Genomic DNA, 17844 nt, shown 5'->3' with positions numbered 1-17844 from the left:
GCAGGACTGAAATATCGCTTAGGCACCTGAGGGGAGAGACCTACCAGGAAGTCAACTACGTGAACACTAGGGCAGAAGGCTAAAGCTGAAAACAGAAGTTTGGGGCAATTACCGTTTGTAAGGAATTGGAGCTGTTGCTTCCAAAATCAGAAGAAGGAAGTCACAGCACAGGAGATGCAGAAGAGACAAAGAAAAGTGCATTGTACTCATAAACTGACATATTGAATTGAAATCCCTTTGTAAAACTACTTGAAGATAATTTTAAAAGTATATTAAGAAGTTAAAAATAGAGACGAAGAATACAGAGGGCTCTAGAAGCTACACAAAATCTAGCCTGTAGGCATTAGGAAAAACTGGAAGTTGTCTTAGCCAGCCAATCCTAGCAGCCTTGGAAGCTAGCCCTGATTCTTCTGCCCTCTTTTCACTCCCCCATGACCACAGCTTAGTAGAGTAGGGGAGCAGAAAGAGCGTGTGTGAATAAAGGAGGAATCCTGCAATCTCAGTTCAAGTACCTCTTGCCGGACTTCTGCTGCTATGCCAATACCATACTCAATAATACCATCTGTCACTGGCTGGAAAGCTAGTATCTACAATGTAGTCATCAAGAATTCCACTCCCAGCCAGGTGCTGGTGGCTTATGACTATAATCCTAGTTACCTGAGAGCTGAGGATCACACAGTCCAAAAGCAGTCCCAGCAGGAGAGGCCCCAATTAAGCCACCTAAAAACTGCAAGTGCAGGGCCGGGAGTTTGGCCTAGTGGTAGAGTGCTTGCCTAGCATGCATGAAGACCCGGGTTCGATTCCTCGGTACCACATACATAGCAAAAAGTCAGAAGTGGTGCTAAGGCTCAAGTGGTAGAGTGCTAGCCTTGAGAAAGTCCAGCCCTGAGCCCAAGCCCGGGACTGGCAAAAAAACAAAAACAAACAAAAACTGCAAGTGCAGCTGTGGCTCAAAGTGGTACAGCACTGGCCTCCAGCAAAATGCTCAGGAACAGCATGTAGGCCCAGCGTTCAAACCCTTTTAATTGGAAAAAGAAAAAAAAGTCCAGTCCAGAGCCAGGCTATTTAGGTCCAAGTTCTACCAGCACATGTCAGGGAGCTTTCACAGCAACTGCCTCCTCTCTGCCAGATTCACATACCCCCAATTCCTTCAGCACCCTCCTTCCTGTTTTGAACCCATATTTCCTGAAGCTTCTACCTTCTGGATTGGCCCAGCCTTTCCCACAGTAAGGCACCCCGTTTTTCTGCATGACAACTGTAAACTTGTTCCCAGGGCTTATACCATGCTCCCCAGAACGCCTCCCAGTGCTACTCATGCTGAAGGGCTTTGTACAGTCCTCTCACCCTACATTTCACCCTGAATGACATAGGTCCTTCCCTGGCACTTCCTTGGTATACTCTTTCTTTGTGACCATCATGTTACCAGCTGTGATTTACAAGCCTTTCTCCTTTGCTTAGAGCACATATGAAAGGCCTGGGTTTTATCTCTGATTTTCCTAGGGCCTAGCACAGTGCCTGGTTCTCAATAGATACTCATTGAGTGAATGCCAGTACCCAATGATGAGTCACATAGACTCATATCCAGGAAATAACAACAAAGCTCTGTGCTTTATTGAGATGAAGAAGGGATAGTCAGAGGAGGACTCTCTGGACTTAGAGCTAAAGGCTAGCAAGCAGCTGGTCCTACAAAGGAAAGGACAGTGTGACCTGTGGTAGGAAGGAGCTTGTCTCAGTCAAGGAGTAGAATGGAGTCCACCAAAGTCATAATAAATGAAGAGGACAGTGGAATATGAGACCCTAGAGAAGGTTGAACTCCATTCTAAGGGAAGAGGGAAGCCATTGAAAGCTATGGTGGGAAGTGACTTAATCTTGACATGTGGCTACTTTAAGAAATCTAGAGTATTCCTTTTCTGTCAGTCATGGCTTGCATGGAATTGACTGGGTAACTGAGGAGACTTCTGTTACTGTTACTCAGGCTCCAGCCTCCTCTTTTCCTATGTGCTCAGTCTGGCCCAACACTAATCTAGTCTCAGGAGAGGATCCGGCATCACACCTGTGTTCCATGGTATGACCTTCACTAAAGAGTCACATTCAAAGATTTGTATTCATTACCCTGGTTGCTATAACAAATTAGCACACATCTAAAGTCAGAGCCCTTATTTTTTTTTTTTGCCAGTCCTGGGCTTGAGCTCAGGGCCTGAGCACTGTCCTTGGACTTTCTCAAGGCTAGAGCTGTACCACTTGAGCCTCAGCACCACTTCTGGCTTTTTTCTATGTATGTGGTACCGAAGAATCGAACCCGGGTCTTCATGCATGCTAGGCAAGCACTTTAACCACTAGGCCAAACTCCCGGCCCTCAGAGCCCTTCTTTTATATTCAGAGTGAGTAATTGACATATCCCTTAGGCCCTTCTCTCAGACCCTCCCTCCTGCCCTGTATCTCAGCCAGAAAGGGTTCTCTAATTCTAATTACTGATTAGCCTGTGATTAGACTGGGTCCACTTTTGTAACCTAGTCTAAACATCTCATCTCAAGGACCTTATCTTAATCCCATCCACAAGGTAAAAGCCGTGTAAAGTAGCATATTTACAGGTGCCATGGGCAGGAAACATCAGTGGGTGTCACTGAAGACTACAGATCTGTCTATAGGACTCCTGGGTCTTGAAAGATCAATTAACTGAATGCAAGGCATAAACAATTAGGATACAGACAAAGCATAAGTTCTTAAAACATCTTTGAGACTGCCAAGGAAAATTTATCAGGATTTTAGATGATAGATTTGTTTTTAATATCAGGTCTGAAGATATTGAATGGTATTCTAAGGTTGGGAATTTTGATGGCTTTTAATTAAGAGACAGAGTTAATGGGAGGGACTGATTTAGGAAGAACAATGAGAAAGAAATAGGCTGAAAAAATACAGGAAACAGGACTTAAGTAAACATGGAGTGTGGAAAAGAGTGTAAGAATTTCATAAGTAGATACTGGATTCAAAAGAGAGCAAAGGAAAGAAAACATAACACAAGTTTTCATTCACTAAACATCATTAGAGTCTAGGCAGTAACTTCTCAAATGATCTAATGCAGTAGGAATTATAGTCTATAAATCACAGAAAATGAGCAGGAACCTCAGAGAAGGAAAGTGACTTATATAAGAACCATCAGAGGGTTTGCAATAGAGCTGGCATTGCAATCCATACCTGACACTATCACTATGACAAAATACCTAACACAATCAACTTGTAAAAATGAAAGGTGCTTTCCGGCTGTGTTTGGGAATTTTGAGGTCATGATACATTGTCCCTGTTGTCTGAGATCTATGGTGATGTGGCCTATCAAGGTGAAGCAAAACCGCTCACCTCATGGCCAGGAAGCAAAAGAGAAATGGAAAGAGCTGGGGTCTCCGAACCCTTTAGAAGGCATGTTCTCAATAAGTAAAGATTTCTCGTAAGATCACACCTCCTACAATTTCCACTTTTCCCATAGCACCACTGAAAATCCCAGTCCCAAACTCCTCTCAAGACTCAAGACAAAACTCTTAGTGGTGACTCCCCCCCCCCCCCCCCCCCCCCCCCCCCCCCCCCCCCCCCCCCCCCGCCATAAAAGTCACAAAAAAGTTACATATTCCCAACATCCAATGATGGAACAGACAAGGGTAATGTAGTCTGAAAAGGAGGAATGAACAAATCAAAAGGTGGGATCAGCCCAAAGCAAAACCAAAACCCAAGTTCAAGGTGTGGTGTCTAGGGCACACTGTGGTGGGAGGTGAGTTCTTAAGGGCTTGGGCACCTCTGCCCTCTCTGGTTGTAGCACACATGGATCCTCACTGTTCACAGCTTCCCTCAGTAGGCAATACGTATTGCTGGTACTTCTCCCTTCCCAGAGTCTCTACTACAGCTTGGGTTCCACTCTCACAGTTCCCCACATCATTGCCCTGTTAAGGGCTGCCAAGAGAGAGACTCCAACTACAAAACATACTACTGTCCTCCCAGGCTTTTTCCTTTGAAATCCTAACAGAAGCTTCTCACATCTTTCATTGCTTGCCTGATAAACCAGCAGTACATTATGCCAAAGCTCGTGGTTAGCACAAGCTGTTCTTGAACCATGGCTGCAGTGGACTCTGAGTGCCCTGATGGATGTACACAGGGAAGTTGCCACAGGGGAATCGATTCCATAGATGGTCCTGGGCAAATAAGCCCCTTCTCTCAGATCCTCCCTCCCACCCTCTGTCTCAGAACCTTGGGGTTCTTGTATTGAAATACATTGAAGTTCTGTCATTTCAAAGGGTAGGTTGGCTTGCAAATTCTTGAGACATGTCTGCAATTGTCCCATTGCAAAGTATGTAGCTTTTTTCAGTAGCATCCACACCTTTGTTGACCCCACCTTTACATGTTCTCCTCTTTTGATCAAGCAGCAAAAAATTTCTTGTCTTTCTACTTTAGTCTCTTTGCTCTTGATGCTCACTCTATTATAGCCAGTAATAATCATGCTTAGCCTATAGCCTGAGTGCTTTTCTGCCTTGATAAACTACTCTGTCACCTTTAAGCTTAATCTCTTCCACAAAGTCTCAGAGCCTAGACAAAATACACACAAATGTTCTGAAACAGCATGGCCTCTTGTCTAATTCACAATAGAATTTTCATTTCCATATGAAGCCCAATAAATACCACCTTTCCTGCCTATCTTTCTATCACCATTCTGGTTTCCTGAGCCCGTATCAGAATCACCCAACAGGCTTTCTTAGCTTGCTTTTCTAAATTTCTCCACTCCTTCAATGAGCCATTTTCAAAAGCTGCTCTACATTATCAAGTATAGTTACAACAATAACTGTATACTTTTTAACAATTTCAACACTGGGGTTTTGAGCTTAGTGCCTCTTGCTTGCTTATCTTATTTATTTACCATTTGATCCAGATCTCCAGCCATGATTTTCGCTGGTGATTTTGGAGATGTAGTTTCTCAGACTGGCTGGACTGGCAGTAAACCTCTGGGCTGGCTTTGAACCTTGATCCTCGGATCTCAGCCTCCTGAGTAGCTAGGATTACAGGTGTGAGCCACCACACCCAGCTTCTGGCAGTGAACCTCTGGATCTCAGCCTCTTAAGTAGGATTTTAAGCACTGGTGTCTGGCCCAACTTCACTTCTTGGTGCCAGTTTCCTATGTTTGTTTTCTGTCATTATAACAAAATACCTAAGATAATCAAACTAAGAAGGGAAAAGGTTTGTACTGTTACATAGTTTTGGAGCTTTCAGTTTATGACAAACTGGATCCGTTATTTTGGACCTGTGGTGAGGCAGCATGTCTAGCGAGGAGCCTGTGAGGAGACAAAAACTGCTCCCCTAGTGGCCAGGAAGCAAAAACAGAGAAAAGAGAAAAGGGCCGGGGTTCCACAGTCTCCAATGAGATACATTCTCCACAATGACCTAAAGACCTCCCACAAGAAGCCACTTCTCAAAGTTCCCATCTCCTTCTAATAATGCCCCAACCCGTGACCAAGCCATTAACATGCGGGCTTTGGGGGTCATGTAAGATCCAAACTATAGCAGATTCCAATACTGACCTGTGTGGATGACAGGGCGTGTGTTAGTTTTCTTTTGTTGCCTTAGCAAGTTATTTGGAACTATATAGAGGTACTGTGTTAGAATTCCACAACTGAGAAGTCAGACTTGTATCTCACTTAGGGAAATGAGGGGTTCACAGATCTTCTTGGAGTCCTAAGGGGGAAATCCATTCCCTCCCCTTTTAAATTTCTGGAGGCCACCCATATTCCCGGACTCATAGTCCCCCTTCTTGATTCAAAACCACCAAAGTTGTGGGACCATACTGCTCAGACCCAAGCCTGGAAAGAGTCTGTACTTTTGAGGATCTATGGGATTCGAGTGGCCCCACGTGGATAAGCCAGGCTGATCTCCCCATCTCAGTGCTCACACCTTAATCTCGTCTGCAAAAGCCCTGTTGTTGGCTGAGTGACACTCACATTATGAGGATGAGGATGTGGTTGTCTCCGGGGGCCAATTATTCTACCTACCACAGAGAATGACGCTGCCATCATACAGGCTTGTTGTACACAAGAGGAGACTTGGTGTCAAATCAAAAACTAACATAGAAGGGCAAATATGTGCCATCATGGGATTCAATATATACTACATAAAAAATTAACTATGCGGGGCCGGGAGTTTGGCCTAGTGGTAGCGTGCTTGCCTAGCATGCACGAAGACCCAGGTTCGATTCCTCAGTACCACATACATAGAAAATGGTGCTGAGGCTCAAGTGGTAGAGCTCTAGCCTTGAGAAAGTCCAAGGACAGTGCTCAGGCCCTGAGTTCAAGCCCAGGTCTGGAAAAAAAAATGAACTATGCAACTCTGGGCAGAGATGGGAGGGGAAACTGGGGGAAGCGAAGGAAAGGGTGACATTGTCCCAAATGAATTGTACTCATTACCTGACTTATTGAGGGTAAGCCCCTGAACAACAATAGAGTAGCAATAAATAACGACTTAATAGTAACAATAAAATTTGAAACACCTAAAAAAGGATAAGCCAGACATTTTGAAGGGCAATAATGACAAGACAGAAAGCATATATAATTGGGGGAAAGCATACTATTGTATAAATGCTGATTCAGCTTGCTCGGAGCAGACTGTACACATTTTTTTCAGCACAGATAATCCTGCTTTCAATTCAGCTCTGGTTGTTATCCAGGCTGGCTGAGGCATGGATCACCTATTCTTCTAATAGCTTGGCCACAGGAATAGAGGTGGCAGCCAAATCTGTAGCTTTAATGCTCAATGTTCGAAGTCTCTAGAATCTAAAGTCAAATGACCTATCAATAGAGTATCAAAAACTTTGCATGTGTTAGTGACCACTTAGCCTCCTAATTTGTTGGAAGGGCAAGCTATTTTATCAAGTGCCAATTTTATGGAAATGACCTGAACTAATAGGATTGTCAGAGCCTGAATGAAAAGAGCAGACTATAAGGAAATTGTCAGAAAGCACGGAAGCGAGTGGGTTAATGAAAGCTTACTGCAATCCTGCTTTCATTGATTCATTTTCAGTGGAATAGCTTATCATCAGGTGATAAGTTTAGAAATTCAAAACTCTCTTTTAGTATCTACTTTTATATAAAGAAAGACATAACATTCAGTGGTAGACCTTTCAAAGCAAGGAAAGAATAAGACACATGGAGTCTTGCTCCTTTGGGCAGTCAGACTTGCAGCTTTCTGGATACTCTTCTGGGTTTTCAAGTGTTTAACTGATTTGGTAGTGAGCCGTAGAGGTTTTTGGAATGAGAAGTTCAGAGAGTCCATGGCTGCGCTGGAAGCCTATCATTTCCTTTGAAAAGAGCTTATTGAATGAACTGCGCACATGATCACTGGGTTCTGGGAATTATTCAGTCAACAAGAACAGTCACTTCAGGGAGAAAAGACAAAACAAACCAAACTGAACACTTAAAGAAAAAATGAAGGCTATATCCAGACAAGTATGGTTACCACTGACTTTGAATTGCCTGTTTCTGGGAATCAGGAAGAGAAGCTTGTGGGAAAAGTGTGACATAGCCTCAGAGGAGGTAATAGGTCTCATTGGGCATCTCGTTCAGAGCCTTCACAAACAACTGCCTGTCATAAGAGGATGGCCGAAAATTCACATTTTGTTCATGAAGACCACAAGGTCTTTCAAAGAGTGACCTAATGCCACTCTGTTGTCATTACAAACTAATCCTTGGAGAAGGAAGCAGGAAGAAGAGGGGACAGCTTCCACACTGTGCAAATTGCTAATTGACAGAGTCAGAGATGACTGGGAAGATATACTGCCACCATGTACACACACACACACACACACACACACACACATTCGTGCAAGTGAACCCAGACCAACAATTAGGCATGGAAAGTATCTCACTGGCATCGTGTTTCTGCATTGCTATAACTACACACAAAACAAGCGACACATGAATTGGTGGCGACATCTGTTGTTCAACCGGTGTGGCTTTACTCACAAAACAGTTGTAAAAGCTTTTGGGGACAAAAATATTTCTGTGTATCTATGCAGATGCTTTCCTGAAAGGGAAACTCACGCATACCTGGGGGCCGAAGGGGGATGAATGTAGAGTGGAAATGACAGTAATAAAAACAGGAAGCACATCTACTTTAAAATGTATCCACTTTTTTTCATTCAAATTAAGTTACATTTATCATTTTGGATGTACCTTCACTATTATTGTTTTAAATCACAGTATATGTTCGTTGTCATAAAGCTCAAGTTTAAGACTGCAGTGGGCAGGCTGTGGTAACTGATGAATGTGAATGTTTGTTTTGACTTGCTAGGAAAACATGTTTTGACCTTGGAAATGAAATCTATTTGATTATGGCCAAAGACTTATGGAGGGTTCTGGGCACTTATGTTAGTGTATCTTTGAAATTCTCAAATCCACAGTGAGTGGGAAGTCACCCAACTTGCATTTATTTAGCATGGTTCAAGATGTTCCTCATTAAGAAACCCAGATTCACTTCTTCCCACGACTCCCCAAGATTAGTTTTCATTTATCACACAGCAAACCATCCGTGCTGGAAGGGTGAAGTGCACACAGTGGGAGCTGAACATCTTGTTATCTATTTACCCTCTCAGTAAACAGAAAACTTACAACTTGTTTCTTAATCAGGCTTCAAGTATACCTTCCCAAGTGAGGGCTATTTAATTTTTCCCCTCATTCCACAGCATCTTTTCTTTTCTTTTTTTTTCTTTTGCCAGTCCTGGGGCTTGAACTCAGAGGCTGGGCACTGTCCTTGGACACTTTTTGTTCAAAGCTAGTGCCCTGCCATTTGAGCCACAGCGCCGTTTCCAGCTTTTCTGAGTATGTAGTCCTGAGGAATCGAACCCAGGGCTTTGTTCATGCTAGGCAAGCACACTACCAGTAGGCCATGCTCCTGGCCGCCAGAGCATCTTTATAACATCATGTAGACTATTTATAATATGCTCGGAATTTTTTAAGTGGCTAACCTCTAAAAGTTCACCATTTATTCAGTCCCGGTTGCTTAAACATGAAGATGTTGTTGATTTCACTATCTTCTAGACAATTTGGAAGCATGTAGTAAAGCCTCCCGTTGCCCATTTACTGTTCATATCTGCTCATAAAGTAAGTCACTGCATTATCCATTGTTCTTTCAGATAATCAACCTGATAGCAAAGGTTCATCTGCTTGTTGACCTCAGTGTGTAATTGAGTCTTGCTAAATGCAGTGTTGCTTTTTTCAGGCACTATACATAATTTTATTGTGCTGGATATTTTGCTGTAGAAAGAGAAGCCAATCCATCTCCTTCCATGGAATTCTTTAATCAGTATAAACATCGGTTCTTGGAAAAGAGTGGGTTATGAACTGAGGGTCATGGTAGGAGAAGAGCCCTTAGTCCACTGAGCCGCTTGTGCCAAGGATAGAAGGAAACAGCTTGGAGAGGGCTTGGTTAGTATAATTGGAGTTCCAGAACAGAGCCCCAACTCAGGAGTTCAACATGTGAGGTCCAGCCACTCACCCCAACACACCAATAAGAGACTAGATAGCAGTGAGGAATGGAAATAGATGGCTTACCATTTGGCATGGACAGCCCATGGGAAAAGGGGATGTCAGCACTTCTACCATCTTTGTGATGCAGGATATGAGCAGTAGGTTTAAACAGAGGAAGAACTGGTAGAGAAGAGAGGTGTACATAATTAACAGACCCAGGTCAAGTGTGGGCTGGTTGGTCATTAACTCAGAAGGGATTCAAAGAAGTTAGCCCTCATGCTCAAGGGGTGGTGGGAGGATCAGTTAGATTCCCGTGAGATGATGACCCCTGTTCCAAGGTACAGTCTTAGATTATAGGCACTGTCCCGACTTGGAGAGTGATGTTTCCTGAGGTTCCGGGAGGAAGTTCTGGGTCCTCCTCATAAAGATGTGGTGATCCTGCTTCTCTTTCCTGCACCCATGGTGCTTGCAGAGGAAAGAGATTCACACTGAAAGAGGCACATGTAAAATGGAGACTGGGAGGCCAAGTTTTTTTCCTGATTTCAGTTAATTCATGGACCCAGATAAAGAGTCAGTGCTTTTTAGCAAAAGCTGTTTCTAAGGACCTGTTACACCATTGCCTGTAGAGGATGGCACGGGCCAGCATCTCCTTACGGAAGGCCTCTACCTTCCTAGGCAGACTGAGCCCGTGGCTGGCTCTACACCACGGCTCCGTCCAACCTTTTGCCCACATGTTGACTTCTGCATGCCCAAGCCCCCTCTCACTGCTACATCCCACAAGCCTGGCAAAACCCCAGTTCCTTTCTTTCCCTCCTGCTGGCAAACATAAGAAGGTAGGGAATGAAATAGTCTTTAGGGATAAAAAAAAGGGGGGGGGGTTAAAGAGAACAATCTTCATTACCCTAAGGATGTTAAGAAATGGAGAATCAAGTCAACTCCTCTGTGGTCATTGAGTAATTGTAAGTGACAAAATAATGATCACAGTCATTTGGTGTTAGCCAAAATTGCAAGTGTTATAGAAGTGTTGAGTGAAGCCTTGGAGGCCAACCTGGGGTCTGATGGGGGGGCTGTGTGATCCCATGAGATAATAATAAATTCCTTTTCTGGAACGTGGAGGGAACCCAAGTAATTAATGTGGGAGCACTGAATAGAGTGAGTGTGGAAGAGGCCCTAGGAGTGATTTTGGAATCACCATATTGAAAGAAGCCATACGGATATGGGATAGGCTGAGTGTGATCACATTTAGCGTGAGGAGAATGAAGTAATATGGTCAACAATGTAGTTCAAGTTCCAGTCTTGGCTCTGCCACTTTCTAGCTGTGTGATCTTAAAGAGGTGATGGCATTCTCCGGGCCTCTGTGACAACACCTGAGGCCATGCAGGTAAAGGGCCGAGTTCCCATGACTGTGGTAGAATGATGCACATCAAATGGTAGCTCTCAGTGTTTACAGAGGTGAAGGAAAATTGTCAGTCATGGCCTTTTATGAATTAGAACGCAGTCCTCTCATACTTGGGAGCTATTGTCTTCAGGGTTATCACCACAATGTGGGTTGAGTGACCTCATCAGATAGATAAAGGCATGTTACTTGGAACCTGTAAGCATACCTTTGGAGGGAAGCAGTCACGCAAGAATTCCAAAAGTCCGTTCAAGGCATGGGGAGAAAGAACACAGTGCCATTCCAGCCTGCAGGACATTCTTTGACTAATGACAAACATTTAGACAGTACACCGGGACCTGAATGACATGATGATAAAATCATCCAGAAGATTTTGCAAGAGCTAAAATCCTGAACCTCCTTCCTGAGAGCTGGCCTTCAGCTCATTTGTGCACCCTTTCCTGTGTCGAGAGCAGGCTTTATGCTTAGGGATTCAGATCTTTTAATTCCTGATATTCAGACCACGCCAGGAACCAAGGGTTCCCACCACAATGAATGAAAATGGTCTATAATTAGCTTAGTTTTTTTTTTTTTTTTTGCCAGTCCTGGGGCTTGAACTTAGGGCCTGAGAACTGTCCTTGGACTTTCTCAAGGCTAGTTCTCTGCCATTTGAGCCACAGCACCACTTCCGGCTTTTTTCTATGTACGCAGTACCGAGGAATGGAACCCAGGTCTTTGTGCATGCTAAGCAAGCACTCTACCACTAGGCCAAATTCCCAGCCTAGCTTACTTTTTTTTTTAAGTTTTAAAATTTTGGAAGCTGAGGGTATAGCATTTGGCTAGCATGCCTGAGGCTCTCTGTCTGAGTTTGAGCCCCAGAGCTGCCCCTCCCCCCAAAAAAATTAGTATCAAAATTTGCCACTTGAATCAATCGTCCAGCCTTTTTTGCATTGGTTATTTCAAGATAGAGTCTCACTTTTTGCTTAGGTCAGAATGGAGTGCTTCCTTTTTTTTTTTTTTTTTTTTTTTTTTGGTGCCAGTCCTGGGCTTGAGCTCAGGGCCTGAACACTGTCCTTGGACTTTCTCAAGGCTAGAGCTCTACTGCTTGAGCCTCAGCACCATTTCTGGCTTTTTTCTATGTATGTGGTACAGAGGAATTGAACCTGGGTCTTCATGCATGCTAGGCAAGCACTTTAACCACTAGGCCAAACTCCCGGCCCCGAGTGCTTCCTTTTGTGGGGATAACAAATGCGGGCTTTGGTTGAGATAGCATCTCTTGGGTTTTTATGCCAGGTTGGTCTGTAACTGTGATCCTCAAGATCTCTACTTCCCAAGTAGATCTCCTGTGGACATGGGGTGTGAAATGCCAGGCATATTCACTTTATTTAGGCCTCCATACTAATCCATACCTGACTTTCCGAAATATCTCCTTCATGACATGGGCTAATGACCTCACAACACTTTGGAGATTCAACTGTTTGGAGGCAAGTAGTCAGCTATTTTGTTCTGATCCATGAAACTGTGATCCATTATTGGACAAATGCTACTTTTGAGGTCAATTTCTTTACAAATGGACTATTGAGCATTCATTGCCTGCCAGGAAATTGAAATAGTGAGCTATTGCTGGTTGACACTCTTGAGAACCGGAGGGCTTCTCAGTTCAGCTTTATTCCTACCAAGGTCAATACACATTCCAAGCATGCTTAGCAGGTATGAAGCCTTCAATTCAAACTTCAATATCACACACACACACACACACACACACACACACACACACACACACACACACATATACAAATACACACAAACACACACACAAATTAGCATCACCTTTGGTTGAGAAATTAATTCAGATAGGGTCTCAGACTTCTGCCAGACTTCCATCTTTCTACCAATGGGATATTAGTGCTACCGAGTCCAGCCAGATCTCTTAAATTTTAAAGCAGCAAAACTCCTCTACATGATACTGTAATGCGGGAGTCTATAGATCATTGTGCACCTATCACACCTCTAGAATATAAAGAACAAACAGGAATCCTACTGTGGACTTTAATATTTCAATATTTCGAACCTGTTTTTAACAAATATACTATACCAGTGCAAGATGTAATAACAGGAGCGACTCTGTTTAGTCTCCATAGTACACTACCTGCTAATTTTCTTATAAACCTAAGTGAAAAGCAAACCCTCAAACAGCTTCTGCATAAAGACTTTTAAAAGAAATCATGCATCTACTCAGCTACTCCAAAAGGGTCCTTGGCAGATAAAAGTTGGGGAAAGAACACTTTTTTTTTTTTAAAGGCAGCTGAGAAGAGCCAGATGCCCACAGTGTGAACCAGCAGGACTCACCAGATTCAGACAGCCCTGACTGCTGACACCTAGCTCAGACTCAACAAAGCCCTTCTAATGGGACTCTGGAGGTGGGGTAGGGGATGGGGAAAAAGGAACCAAATTCTTATGCAAAGAAATAACAATTTGGACCAAGCACAAGAGTGTCAACAAGCTATGTAGATCTTATCAGCAGTGCATTTTTTGGTGCCTCCCAGCTACCCAGCCAGGCTCCACCAGCCTGTCAACACCTCTGCATCCCACGCCTCCTGGCCTATCAACACCTAGGGAGGCTCTGCCATAGCCTGGCCTGTCTCCCCAGGGCCTCAAGGACCCTGGATTCTCTTTCCTTCTCTTAGGATACCATCAGATTACTAGGCAGGTCTACCTCCTGCCCATTTTTTCCACTAACATTTTGGGTCTTGCTTGGGGCTCCATGTCCACAAAACTGAACAGTACCTTTCTACTAACTTTGGAAAGTACTCAGGTACAAACATCCAATGTGCTAACATCTGAAGAAAGAGAATGTGTAGCTTCAGTCACGCAAGGAAAAATTTACACCAAGTTGCCGACAAAGTGTTTTAAGATTATCCAGATGCCTCTACACTGGAGGTAAAACATGATTTTGCAAAAGTATGAATAAAGAGGAGGTATCATAAAACCACTGGAGAGCCATGTGCCAGTGGCTCACACTTGTAATCTTAGCTACTCAGGAGGCTCTCAGTTCAAAGCCAGCCCAGGCACTAAAGAACGTGAGACTCTTATCTTCAACTAACTGCCTGAAAACCAGAAGTGGCACTGTGGCTCAAGTGCTAGAGCTGTAGCCTTGAGCTGTAAAGCTCAGGGACAGTGCCCAGGCCCAGAGTTCAAACCCCACCACTGACAAAAGAAAAAGAGAGATTCTTTTTCCAAGCCCCTTCCCACCAAAATGATGCCTTCTTATATTTTGCTAAAAAATGCGAAAAGCATTTGTTCAGACTAATGAAGCAGATAGTCTTTGTATCTCAGCTTTCTTTAATAATCACTGGTTCATTACTAACGGCAGCAAATGGCTCTGTTTGTTTTCCTTTTTAGGCAGCTTTAAGTGCCTTGAAGCAATTTTCTGAACAAGGCCTGGATCCAGTTGATGGGGCAGCGAATATGGAAAAAGGTTCTCTTGAAAAGTGAGTAAATCTTTTATTAATTTCTTTCAATATATAATTTTGTAACAGTTCAGGAAATGAGATATAGATTTTTTCTTTTATCTGTTATTATTTTTGTTTTTAAAATCAGATTTCGATTTCGATTAAATATATATATATATATATATATATATATATATAGTTTGTTTTTTGTTTTTGCCAGTCTTGGGGCTTGGAACTCAGGGCCTGGGCACTGTCCTTGATCCTTTTCAAGTTTAGCACTTTACCCTTGAGGCACAGTACCACTACCACTTCTGGCTTTTTCTGTGTATGTGGTACCAAGGAATCGAACCCAGGGTTTCATACATCCTAGGCAAGCACTCTACTACTAGGCCCTTATATAATTTGTTAAAATAATCTTTAAAAGCACAGGAAGAGGGGCCGGGAGTTTGGCCTAGTGGTAGAGTGCTTGCCTAACATGCACGAATACCCAGGTTCGATTCCTCAGTACCACATACATAGAAAAAAGCTGGAAGTGGTTCTGAGGCTCAAGTGGTAGAGCTCTAGCCTTGAGAAAGTCCAAGGACAGTGCTCAGGCCCTGAGCCTAAGCCCAAGACTGGCAAAAAAAAAAAAAAAAAAAAAAAAAAAAAGCACAGGAAGAGCCAGATATACGGCTCCTATAGTAAATGAACAGATAAAACAAATTAACAAACCACCTAGAAAACAAAACAAAATAACAAGAATTTCAACTCAACATGTCACTTTATGAGTACAATATGCATCTTTCTCAGTGTCACCCCTCATCATTCTTCATCTCTCCCAACCCCAGCCCTCCCTCAAGTTACCTGCTTCCATTCTCACATATGTACGCTGAATATTATGACTGCTTTCACCCACATTTCCTCTCTTTCTTTGTTCTCCTTCCCCCTCACCTTCACCCTTTGGTAACACAGAGACATAGATAATGATAAGGTTTACAAATTCCAGGCAATCATAACTAAGTCTCACAAAACTATTAAATGTCAATAAAGAGGAACAATAAATACAGTCATATTCATCTCCAGTAATAGTCTTCACCTATGAATTGATCATTTTAATGCCTTCGCTGGAAATATTTATGAGTTTTATTGACTTAGGACTTGCAAAGCATGCAAGAGATTGCTTTCCATTTCATTCTGTTGAGCATTCTCTGGCCAACACATTTCTGAGGTAAAAATGTTTTACCTACATTCCTCTTAAGTTATGGAACAATGGAGAGAAAAGGGAAAGCTGGAGAGGAGGCGCCCCTCATGCACCCCTTGTCTGTATTTGGCTTTTCACGTTGTTGTATGTTTGAAACACAAGCTCAAAGTGCCCAGAAGTGGGGCTCCCAAAGGCTGCAAAGGTAAAAATGCAGCCATCACAATTATTTATGACATCCAGCCCAGTGGATTTGTTGCTGTGTGTGTGTTTTTTAAAATAAGATTTGAACATACTCCCTATCTAAGAGACTAAATTTTTTCCACATACCCAATTTATACTAAAGAAATAGAAAGCATATTATATTTACATAGTAGAATCCAAATGTTTGCAAAGCAATAATAATAGCAGTGGGGTCTCATAACACACAGAGAAGATAACATTTTTAGAATTAAAAAAACAGGAAGTAAGAGTCAGCCATACTATCCTTATAGTTAATGAGCAGATAAAACAAATGTAGAGACCATCTAGAAAAACAAAACAAAACAAATAATAGCCCAGCATTTGGTCATTAATATTTTAAAGGTAAGAGCGTGAGAAGAACACATTTGGTAAACAGACGTGGCATTTTAAGTTGTCTATGGATTGGCAACCATTTATAAGCTAATTTAATCAAAACCATTTCCACATGATCTCATCAGCAGACTATCTGAACATAAATATTGTTGTTTCACTTTAAAATGTCATTTTTGTGGTGACCTTTGAATCCGGTGTGCCATCTGCTAATAAACATGTCTGAAGATGTACAACCCCAGACCTCAGCTCTTGTTAATGTATTCATCTTGCAGACAAGCCAAGCATCTGAGAGAGCAAGCCGACGATAACCAGGCGAACCCGGGCTCCACTGCCCAAGACTGCAAGAAATCAAAGCCGGCCATCTAGCAGCTCCCAGAGCCCACGCTGCCATCGCATCCTTATAAACCTGTCAGCACGCACGGGGGTGTCTGTGTTCAAGGAAATGAATGACTAATACCATTATTTGAGTCTCATGTGAAGACAACGCTATTCCAACACAAGAGATAATATACATGGTACTGTTTATTCAACTGGGGGGAAATAAAACTTAGAGCATTTCCTTTGGAACTTGAGATCAGATCATAACTCATTTGTCCAGAGGCAGCAGAAATCTGATCCTGCTACTGGAGCTTAAAATAACAATTAATGAAAAGTGTTAGAGACAGAGCTAATGTTTGAAGAAAAAAAAAGATTAATCAAGAAGTTGATTTGGTTCTGTTGTTAATGGTTGTTTTGTTGTGGCGCTTGTGTTCGGTTATAGTCTCTCTTATTTGAGATAATGCTTGATGATTCAAAAATTAACCAATGACGTGCCGTGGAATGTGCTGGTTGCTGTGTTCATATAGAGTCACACCGTTCTCTTTTTATGCAGGTATTGGTATTTGTCGTATAGCCACATCTATTACTGTAAGGTGCACTATGCAGAGATGTATGCAAACAAATATAAATCAGGTCAGATATTTGATTTAAAAAATATGAATACTCAGATTTTAAAAAATACTCCAGGATTTTAAAACAAAAAGGAAGAAAGAAAAAGAAAACCAAGCTGTTGTGGGTTTTAAATCCCATGATGCCACAATCCTCTGGAGAGAGGAGGGGCGTCTTGCCTCTGTGCGTCCTTTCCCTGGATTCCTCTCTCTGTCCCCACCCCCCCAACTGTGTGTTGTGGCCACTTACTGCTTGAATCTGAGTGTCGTTGTTAACTGCCTCTGGGATCAGGACAGTGAGAAAGGTTGAGACAAAAACTGTACATGTTGGGGAAGGGAAATTCTACTGGAGAAGTGTCTAGCCAGCCACGCTCTGGACCAGCATGTTGGAATCCAGTGTGGAGACAATGCAGTAAAAGACAAAACCTCGACTGGTTGCTGTGTGAAGTGTTGTTCTTGCTTTTTTTACCCTTCACTCTCCTCTTCTAAGTATCACTTCAGTGACACCGTCTGGAAGGCCCCACCTGGCCTTGTCACCCTGCCTGCTGTCACCCTGCCTGCTCGTTGTATCTGCGAAACTGCAGAGCTGCCTCCTGCGTGAGTCGGGGCTGACGGGACTGACCAGCTCACGTCATCTCATTGTTCAGGCTTTCTCCTTATGGATTTGCAAACGTTGTGCAATGAGAAAACACTATAGGGTCTAACTGCTCAATGCAACCTGACAATGGGAATATAATTATGTAAGATTTCACAAGCAAAACCACCACAAATCATGATCTGGCTGACTCACACACATGACTGGAGAATAAACAAACAGCACCATAAGGAAATAACTGCAGGGTTGTTG

General features: G+C 42.9%; 1 protein-coding gene across 7 annotated transcripts in view; it reads left to right on the top strand.

Annotated features, from left to right (window-relative positions):
- Stau2 (staufen double-stranded RNA binding protein 2) overlaps positions 1-17431 on the top strand; it is a 616065-nt gene extending 598634 nt beyond the window's left edge. For all 7 annotated transcript variants that reach the window (XM_090338967.1, XM_090338966.1, XM_090338968.1 and 4 more), the window contains 2 exons: positions 14269-14357; positions 16344-17431. In XM_090338967.1, the coding sequence (XP_090195093.1) occupies positions 14269-14357; positions 16344-16437 (183 nt within the window). In that variant the 3' untranslated portion in view covers positions 16438-17431. The remainder of the gene's footprint in view (positions 1-14268; positions 14358-16343) is intronic.
- The last annotated feature ends 413 nt before the right edge of the window (positions 17432-17844 follow it).

This window comes from Megascapheus bottae, chromosome 9 (genome assembly GCF_031878675.1).
Source record: "Megascapheus bottae isolate mThoBot1 chromosome 9, mThoBot2.hap1, whole genome shotgun sequence".
In the NCBI taxonomy this organism is placed as follows: domain Eukaryota; kingdom Metazoa; phylum Chordata; class Mammalia; order Rodentia; family Geomyidae; genus Megascapheus; species Megascapheus bottae.
Note: the sequence above shows the minus strand (reverse complement) of the source record. Positions and strands in the feature narration are given on the sequence as shown.